The sequence below is a fragment of the Mus musculus genome, chromosome 1 (genome assembly GCF_000001635.26).
Source record: "Mus musculus strain C57BL/6J chromosome 1, GRCm38.p6 C57BL/6J".
Taxonomy (NCBI): Eukaryota; Metazoa; Chordata; class Mammalia; order Rodentia; family Muridae; genus Mus; species Mus musculus.
This window is the reverse complement of record NC_000067.6, coordinates 132,297,869-132,307,579: the sequence shown is the minus strand read 5'-3', so window position 1 is coordinate 132,307,579 and position 9,711 is coordinate 132,297,869. Positions and strand designations below refer to the sequence as shown.

At 52.5% G+C, this 9,711-nt stretch overlaps 1 protein-coding gene across 3 annotated transcripts; it reads right to left on the bottom strand.

Moving 5' to 3' along the window:
• Window positions 1-222: 222 nt before the first annotated feature.
• Window positions 223-9,090, bottom strand: Klhdc8a (kelch domain containing 8A). 3 transcript variants are annotated; one of them, XM_006529354.4, is made up of 6 exons: window positions 8,847-9,090; window positions 7,928-8,527; window positions 4,891-5,055; window positions 4,425-4,640; window positions 3,750-3,851; window positions 1,690-2,981 (listed from the first exon to the last, which is right to left on the bottom strand). In XM_006529354.4, the coding sequence occupies exons 2-6, from the start codon at window positions 8,301-8,303 to the stop codon at window positions 2,788-2,790; spliced, it is 1,053 nt and encodes a 350-aa protein (XP_006529417.1). In that variant the 5' UTR covers window positions 8,304-8,527; window positions 8,847-9,090; the 3' UTR covers window positions 1,690-2,787. The 3 variants fall into 3 exon arrangements, with proteins under 3 accessions (NP_659059.1, XP_006529417.1, XP_006529418.1); NM_144810.5 differs by having other exon boundaries at window positions 223-2,981; window positions 7,928-8,954; XM_006529355.4 differs by lacking the exon at window positions 4,425-4,640 and having other exon boundaries at window positions 7,928-9,090.
• Between the last annotated feature and the right edge of the window lie 621 nt (window positions 9,091-9,711).

The window sequence follows — 9,711 nt, the reverse complement described above, 5'->3', positions numbered from 1 at the left end:
GTCAGCTCAGACCTTGCCTTGCCTTGGGCTCTTCCAGTCAGTGCAGGAAAAGTGTTGCTCTTGCGCTTTTCTCGGGAGGCCCGGCTCTAACCATGGGCTTGATGCAGGAGTTCAGGAGTCAGAAAATTCTTGTTTTCCCTGCCCTGCTCATTGAACTTGGTGTGATGGTGACCTTCATTTGCTCTTAATTTCCTGCATGCATGAAGTCTAGACTCTTCCACAAGGCATGTAGAGATTTTGTTGTGGATCTGCTGGCCTGCATTACAGTCTCATGTCCCCAGAAATGCCTCTGCATTCTTCCACATGCTCTCCCCAATATTTAAATCCTTTCAGTAGTCCTGATTTTGAGGGGATGGGGTGAGTCGGGGTCTCTCCATGTAGCTCTGACTGTCCTGGAATTTACTATGTACACCAGGCTGGCCTCAAACTTACAGAGATCCCCCTGCCTCTGAGTGTTGGAACTAAAAGTAAGCATCGTGTCCAGTTTCTGACTCTGGAAGTCTGAGTCTCATTATGTTGCCCAGCTGGGCATCAACCCCCTCCTGTGCTCAGCGCTGACCAGGGTACTGAAGCAGGTACTGTACCACCTTGTGAGACAGACTGGGAACTCAGGAGGGTAAGGGACCTTCTGAAGGGTGTGGTGAGGGGAGGCCTGTGGCAACTGGATGTGTGAGGCCTGAGGCAGGTCGTTGGCTGTGCTCCCTCTGAGATGTGAGGCATATAGAACCACACGTTTTAACACAGACATCAAGGGCTTCCCTCACCCCTCACTGAGGTATCCCTAGTCTTCCCACAATGGACCTTGGGCAGGGGTGACCCTAACAGATACCAGCTCCAGCTTTAAATTGCTCTGATAAGGTCAATATCTAATTCAACCTCATAGAACCTGCTGGGCCTCTAAGGTTCCAACTATCTTAAAAGGATCCAATTCTATCCTCAGATGTGGTATGGCTTGGCTCCTCTTGGGTTGGGAATGATATGGGCAGGACAGAAGTAGAGGTTGGAAAGGGAGAGGGAGCTTGCTCTGAGAAGCCACCTGTCCTCTGTAGCTCCCCGACTCTTTTTTTTCTAATGGTTAGTTCAGGGGTACTTAACGGTATTGGATCCATAAGCAATGGAGGTTTCTTTTGTGGTCTGTTCATTAGAGGCCACAATCTTCCGCTTCACCTCAGTGAGGAAAAAACTGCTAGGCCAGCAGGTGGCAGTGTCCTCCTGGCACCCAAAGATAAAGCCAACAACCCACCTCCCTTCATGATCCAGGTTTCACTAGGTCCTTGAAGATCCAGCGGGGAGTATGACCCCTACCACCACCAGAAAGAAGGGCCTCTGACCCCTGAAACCCTGATAGGCTATCCTCCAGCTCTGGCTCCTTGGGAGGCAATTAATCACCTGAGCCCTGCCTCTTCCACAGCCTGGGGGTCAGGGGTGGGGGCTGGGGAGTCATTATTCTTGGTGTCCTCAGGGCTAACTCAGAGCTAGTTCAGTTTGCTTTCTGTGCTGAGGATGGGACTCAGGTCCCTGAGCATGCTGGGTAAGTGCTCTTCCCCAAGCTAGATCCTAATCCAATATGAATGACTGGGAAGTAGCACAAAGAGCTGCTGTGTAGGCCAAAGGGAAGGCACATCCATCCATCCTTCTGACCCCCTTATGGCCACCCAATTGCTTTTAAGTCAATTAACAGGTCTTTCATCTTTTGCCTAAAATGAGCTTCAGCAGAATTGATCAAGGTTAGACATGGGTATAACCTAGAAAAGATTGAATGGTCACAACCTTGGCCAAACATATGTGTGCGTACCAAGAGAAGGAAAAACTGGTTGGTTTTCTCTTTGAGCTCTTTGAGAGTGGGACAGCTGTGGCCTAGGGAAGGTAGCACTCTTCAAGAGCAGGTGGCCAATGGGTCCCTCTTTCTCGGGAGAACACGGTGGGAGATGATCTCATGGGGTTTTCTATCTACAAACCAGGACCCTCCTGCCTTGTCTCCAGGGTCCAAAGAAGACAGGGATAAAGATGCCAATTGTTGTGCTGCTGTTATTAACCGGAGTGCAATTAATCCACCCTTTGTGGATTTGGAAGCCACAGTGTATGTAAATGAGACAGTTTCACGCAGAAACACTCTGAGAGCTGTTGGGACACAGAGTGGCCAGGCCTCAGGTCAGGAGAAGGTGGCAGAAGGCAGAATACAGAAGATATTGACACTCCATCATCACATGCCCAACTGGGACCTGAGAGGAAGAGTCTCTTCTGCCAAAGCTGTTGGCCTGGTGTGTGAGCCCCCAGCTTCCTTCCTACACAACTGCCCTAGCTTCAAGTGCAATTCCTGATAGGTAGGTGAGATCTGGGGCAGGTCTACAGTTGACTTCTATATGGGGAATGGATGTCAACCAAAGAGAAACAAGGGATTGGGGGTGCCCTGTTCTTCATTAGTTTATCTCTCACGACACTCAAACTACCTCAGAGATGGGGAAGGACAACAAGGATCTCCCTCTGGGTGGCAATGCCCTCCACCTCACGAGGTAGACGAGAGGAGGGAACTTTGCCCTGCTGTGTCTGAGCACTGAGTGAAGCTTCTCCCCAGTCCACAGCCCAGCACTGACTGACTGGCGGAGTCAGCTCTGCTTTCTGAGAGTGCAGGGTTAGAGAGAGGTCACTGAGAGCCCCAGGGCTTGACCTCTCTGTCTCTTCACAGGAGTAGGAGCCTGAGGAAGTAGTCCAAACTGCTTTGATGAGACCATTCCTCATGTCAGGATTGGAGTGATGCTGACCAGGCAAAGGTGCTGCTCCGGCCAGCTAGGAGTCAGAGACAAACAGTGCCTCTACCGCATCGCTCAGTCCCTGGCTGACACCCCCCACAGCCAGGAGGCAGTTCTTGAAGACAATGCTGGAGCAGGCACAGCGGGGCGTGGGCATGGGGGGGAGTGCCTCCCACTTGTTCTTCTCAGGGTGGAATGCTTCTGCTGTCTCCAGGACAGTGGGCTGGTTTCCTGAAAGCAACAGGGGAATCAGACCTTAGACCAAGGAGCCCAGCCACCAAGCCATGTCCCACAGTGACCATCTCCCAACCCAGAAGCAAAAACTTTGTCCCTTGTCCCTTCTTTTCCTTTTCATCTTAAAAATAGAATTGTTTTTTCCTGTCTTAGATATCAGAAGTTTTTAGAATACTTACTCCTGATTTTACACACACACACACAGCTTCCCTCATAATCTAGCCCATATAGTTGTTCATGAATGAGTATGTCTACACTGAGTAAACTCTGGTTGTTCACACACACACACACACACTGCCTTTATCACTGTGTCCTAAAGACTTCAGTGTGCCTCTAAGTCCCAGACTTTCCTTCAAAATAGCGGCAGCCTTTGAGAGGGCTCAAACCCAGAATTAGGAGCATCTATTTGATCACATGCTTTGCTATCCTAAAAGAGCTGGATGTCCACAATGGCGTTAGGTCAAGGAAAGATGAAGACTTTCCCTTTGTCTCTATCTATCCCCAGAAAGGGACTCAGGGACCTGGGTGCAGCCCAGGAGCTCATGTGTCCCTTATGATTTATAGCTCTCCATCTTCCTATTTCCAAATTGAAAGAACATATATGGGGCCCATGGAAAGGTCAAGTCCAGACCACACTGAATTCTTTGGAGTAACTCAGTGGGAGGTACGCATGGAGTCAGTACCATCCGTTGCTCCAGTGCAGTGCCAAGGACCTCCCAAGTCCCAGGGCCACAACACAGCACAGTGGAGATGCTCCATCCTTACCAAGGCCCCCAGCCACTATGACCCTTCCACTCAGACCACCAGCCACAAAGTCTGCCCGGCGTTTCTTGAGGAAGAATGAGCGTTCCATCTTCAGCCATCCCCCTGCAAGCCGCGCATAATGACAGGACAGAGAAAGAGGATTAGGCGCTAATGTTCTCTAACAAATACAGATGAATCCCATGTGGCTCTCACCCTGGTGGCCGCGCCCCTTCCATTCACCCTGGCATCCAGGGTGCAGGGAGCATGCCCTGTTGATTGAAATGACACCCTCTACCACTTGGGTCTTCTCGGGTGCTTGTCCCAGTCTAAAATACAGACTTCCCGTGAGCCCCCTGTTCTATTTAGATTTCCCACAGGAATCTGATTAAAGACAATGAGAGGAGTAATCAAGATTCCTGATTCTCCATCAGCAAAGGAAGAGGCCCTCCCTAAGCTGGTCCTGCACAAATACTGGGGATGGAGAGGAAAGGCCATAGTGAAAACAGACAAGCAGGCCAAAGGAGCCTTGAAAAGAATCTGACTCCAAGCATAGCCGTAAGTTAGGAAGGATGCTCAGACTTCAGAGAAGGCTGCCTGGATATGTAAGCAGCCAGCCCCAGGGAGACTGTCCTGATGGGGAAAGTGGGGACCAGTCAGAAGAGAGCAAGGAGCCAAGGGAATGGGGACCCAGCTCACCCTGTTCCATGTCGAACACATCCATTGTCCGGAGGAACTTGGGCTGCCGGTACAGACGGCCCTGGCGCAGGCCTCCTAGGCTGTATAAGTGGTTGTCCAGGGTCACAAAGCTGGAGAAAGCCCGTTTACAGGGAATGTTGGGGAACTTGGTCCAGGACCGAGACTCTATATCAAAGACCTCGAAGGCATTGACTGCATACTTAGATTGTCGTCCCCCTGGAGGTGGGGAGGTGGGGCAGGGTAGAGAGTAGAGGGTGAATTAAAAAAAAAAAAAAAAAAAGCAGTTCCTGAGAACAGAGAGGACTGGGCTTGCTCTTCTGTTATTCAGTCCTTTGAAAGACTCCTCAAGGCTAGGGCAATGTGATTATCCCCCATGGCCATGAAATGCTCAGGCTGTTGGCATCCCTTTCCAGGGAACTCACCCAAGGGAACAAGGAGAGGAGATGAACAAGTAGCTTGTCCTTACCCAGCACATAGATCTTGGAGCCCCGGAGGAAGGAGGTGGCAGCGTATCTTGGGGTGGGCATGGGAGCTAGTGACACCCACATGTCCTTCAGCATGTCATAGTGTTGCAAGTAGTTGTGTGGACGTAGGTCCAGGCCCATCCCTCCTGCGGCATACACTCGATAATCTAAGAAAAAGACCACAGAGAGACATGGCTCAGTTCCCCCGGCACTCAGAGACAGGCCCGGCGGCATCCACCATCTTTCAGAGGTCATGACAAGTTCCCAGCCTTTGCTCGGCTAGTGAATTGCAGCTGTTTGGTACTGTGGGGAGCACCATTTAAAGTCTCTATTCTGGCTAATCTTCCTGAACCTGCGGATGGACTATGTGCCTCGGCTTATGTCAAGTCCTTGGCAAAGCCTGGTGTACTAACCCCTGCACAGAGACAGATGGCAGTGAAGCCTAGCCCTAGATGATCCTTTGCGGGTTTGTCCCTCCACTGTCCTCCTTTCTAGGCAGCCAGAGTGGAAGCCCAGCGGAGAGGCTTTGTAATGACCTCCGCTAGTGACCTGACTCCTAGCAACTCTCAGATCATTCTCCAGCTGGTGAAGTCGGTTAGAACTAGAGTTAGCCCCACTCACTGGCCTACACACTGGGTTCTCAGTGGTTCTGTCTGCTACTCCGGTGGGGAAATGGCATCTTCCTTCACAGGTATAGAGCCTGCAGGATATGGAAGGCACCTGTGCTGAATGGAAAGAGGCCAGATCTGAAAGAGGAGGAGGAGGCAGCGGCAGTGGCGGCTTTAGGGAACTGACCCTTCAGAAACCTTGGCCTGAGAGCAGGGAGTCTCCACCTTTCTCTTCTGCTCTTGGCAGTGGGTAGCTTTCTGGGGCCTCGGCACACTGTACCCAAGAGCATGGGCAAACATTTGTGCTTCCCTAGATTTTGTCCAAATGGGTCCTTTTCTCAGGGATCTTCAGTTCCTGCATGGAGTTTTTGCTCCCAGCAGCCCTCCTCACGGCCCTCCTCACAATGGCTCCCTGACTGGTTACCACTGCAGGAAGTGAGCCTTATTTCCCACTAGCCCCAGACATCCTGGGAGGGGATCCTAGCCCTCAGCCTAAGGCTGGGGCAGGACTTGATGATAAGCACCTGATTAGCACCAATTCCACCTTCTCTTCTGGAAACACCCCCTTCTGGAAAGACTCTAACCACTCCACAGTCATTCAGCTCTGGGCTCAGTTTGGACCCACCCTCCTTCATCTGGGTTCTCTGAGCTTCAAAGTGGGGCCCAGAGGACTTGGCTGGGTGCCTCCCAAGTGATGGCATCACCATTGCTCTCTAGTCACATGTAACTGATACCAGTTTGATATGTTTCTCCCAATACACTGCAGATTGAGAATCTGTTCATCTACGAAACCAGCACAAGCAGCCGGCATTAAACATCTTCCAGCCTAACCGTCGAGCGCATTTGGCTTTATGGAGCACAGGCATGGTCATTACTTACTATCTATTTAACCTCAGAGAATTAACCTTTCTGGGCTTCATGCTGCTGCTTCTAAAATAAGAATGAAAGCAGCACTTATCTCATTGGACATGTTGAAAGTCCAAAGGGACAAAGCACCAAATGGGAAGCCTTAATTCTTAACTTACAGCATAATTTATTGAAGCTAGAGATGGGGTGTGGTCTATACTCATTATTCTCAGTGTGCCCAGGGGTGTCTAGGCCTTAATTTTTTCTTAAAAAAAAAAAAAAATAAGGTCTCACTATGTCGGGTCTTACTATGTAGCTTGATCTCATAAGCCTTCTGCTCTAGCAGAGGCAAGTTTTTGGTTTTGTTTTGCTTTGCTTTGTTTTTTCAAGGCAGAGTTTCTCTGTGTAGTCTTGGCTATCCTAGAACTTTGTAGTCCAGGCTAGCCTCTGAGATTCGCCTGCTTCTGCCTCCCAAGTACTGGAATGAAAGGTATGCACCACTAAACTCTACTGCCAGGGAAGTCTTGAATTTGCCACTCTCTGCCTCAGCCTCCAGAGTAGCTAGGATTACAAGCCTTCAGCACCAGGCCTGGCTTTTCACCCTCTTGACAGGCAGGTCACAGAAACCCTATTGTCTACCCTGCTTGAGGGGGTTCTGGGCCCCAGCTTCTCCACAATCATGCTCAGAGCCCAAATTTTCTACCCTTTTCCTTCCTTCCCAGGGTCTAAGACTGTTCCAGGGGCAAACCAGATGCTTAAGAAAAGCTGTTTTCTGATCTGGCCGTGTGTTAGCCAGTCAGCTGGGGTATAATAGTAAAAGAGACAGGGACGGATGGGAAAGCGAAAGGTCACCCCACCGAGCCTACGGTGTGGAGGCAACTGTATATGAACTTGGGGTCTCTTAACTCCCATTCTCACAAAACTTTGTGTGTTTAGCAAAACTGCAGTTGGATCCCCTCGACATCACAGACTGTATTAGGCCCAAGAAGAGTGAAATGAAGGCTTTGAGAAAGTGAGAATTTTAAAACCACATGCAAGCAAGAGAACCTGGATAATAATGCAACATGAAACAAGCTTTTGGGACATTCTGACCCCCACTCAGTAAGTCTGAAACTGCAGTCAGAAGTAAACGAAGATCCTGGGATCAGGTCTCAAAGCCTCCTTGGGGGCCTGGTAATGGTAGAAGGATGGGGTGAGCATCCTCAGGGACCTACACAGGTAGGTTTGGGGGAGGGGACAGGCGGCCAAGGGCAAATGTGGTCATTCGGCTGAATGCCAGGGTCTGCAGAGTCATTGCAGATAACCCCGTGGCTCACACCTTGGCTCTCCCTCTGCAGTGGCCTGCCCAGCTTGCTGGAGCTGACTCCTGGCATCAGATGGAATTCCTAGACATTTCACCTGCTCAGTGTCCCTTTCCAATCTGTAAAGTAAGGGCAGTGGGTCTCTAGTTTTAGTGCTTAATGTAAGGCTCGAATGTTATAGGGAATGTGTATTGGCCACCCAAATCATGTTGCCTTACACCCGTGTCCCCCGTGACCCTTTACTTTCTTCCCTAATGCCCACCCTCAACCCTGGCCCCACTTGCCTTTGGCTGTGACAGAAATGCCCATGGCAGCCTCGCGCAAGACGCTTCTCTTCTTCCACTTGCCCTCATCGATGTTGTACATTTCCACGACCTTCACAGGCAGTTGATTGGTGCCCACACCCCCGATCACCATAATCCGCTTTCCTAGGGCAGTGATCGCTACCCCGGCCCGGGCTGTGGGCAGGGAGGGCAGGGAGGTCCACTGGTCGGCCTCGGGGGAGTAGACCTCGAAGCAGTCCATAGGGACGCCATTGTCATCACATCCCCCGATGGCATAGACCTGCCCCCCAGTCTCCAGCAGTGAGCAATAGACCCGGCGGCTAGGCAGTGGAGCAAGGCGCTTCCACTGAAAGTCCTTGACATTGGGCACTTCCATGGCAGCCCGGGGGAGGGCCCTGCTCGAGCGCCCCCACAGCGTCCGGGCAAGGTCCAGCCCCGGGGCCCGCGGGCTACACGGCGCCGGTCGGCGCGTCCCCTCTCTCAGCCTCCATCTCGCGCTGCACGGGCTCCCTGCCGACGCCCGCTGGCTTCTCCGGGTCCCTTGGGTGTCAGCGGGGCAGCGACGTCCACGCCTGGCTCCGCGGAAAGAACCTGGCGAATCTAGGGCAGCAGGGCGCCGGCGGTAGCTCACCCTTGGTCAACTTTGCAGGATGCGCCCCGCCCCCGCCCGGTCCCCCGGAGCTCGGAGCCCACCCCACCGCGCGTGGGCGCCGCGCTCGCCCAGCACTAGCTCCCGGGCGGCGCCTACAGCCGCGCGAAGCTTTCACGGTCCGCCTGGCAGCCGCGGAGCGGAGGACAGCGCTCCCTGCCCTTCCCAGCCCGCACGCCGCCGTCACCCGCGCAGGAGAGCGGTCGCCAGAAGCCGAGCTCCGGCCGGAGGACGCGGGTTCCCCGCACCGCCTCCCCGCAGCTTCCACACCTGGGCAGGAGCCCACGCGCCCCGAGGCGGAGGCTGTGGCCTGTGCGTCAGCCCCGGGCGACCAGGGCGAGCGAGGGCAGGGCCTGCAGTGTCTACAGGGTCGGAGACAGCCGGAGCAGGAGCCGGGTGCCCAGATGACAGGCAGATCCTGCCAGCGTGGGGGCGGGCGTTTGCGAGTGTTTGTTTTGGGTGAGGAGGCGGAGAGGCCAATTACCCGGTTTGTCTACAGTACACAGACCCAGTTCGTGACAGGCTGGCTTTGTTTGGGGGGAGGTATGCTCACATGGTCTAACCTCAGAAGCCAGTTAGGAGGCACAGATGTGGCAGGGATCTGCCGATCTAACAATTCTCACTCGTGTGCATGTAATTCACACAGAATCTTCTTTCCCTCCTAAGTGGAGACGTCCACAAAGCCTCAAATAAAGTCACAGACAGGGAAACCACAGCTGAACACACCAATAGACAAGCTGGGAGGACCTCACCTTCCAAACCCTTGTGCATCTGTAGTGTGCAAACCTGATTAACAAATCCCGGCCCTTAGCAGCAACTGCAGGACTGGGTGGATGGTCTCTCAAACCACCCAGCAACAGACCCTTCAGAACTGTAGTACCCAGTAATTCAAGTACCCATGATATACCGGACCACCTAGCAGTGTCTCCCCAAGCCCACGGGGTCCTCCTCTCTGGCTTCCTTCCATTCAGAAAGGCTCAAGCTCGGGAACCTGACAGACTGCTGTTCAAATGTTTGCTCTGGAAAACTTAGCTTCAGTTTCTACTCTGAGTCTGTGAGTGAGTGTGTGTGTGTGTGTGTGTGTGTGTGCGCGCACACACACACACACATACACATACTCACGTGCTTATATGTT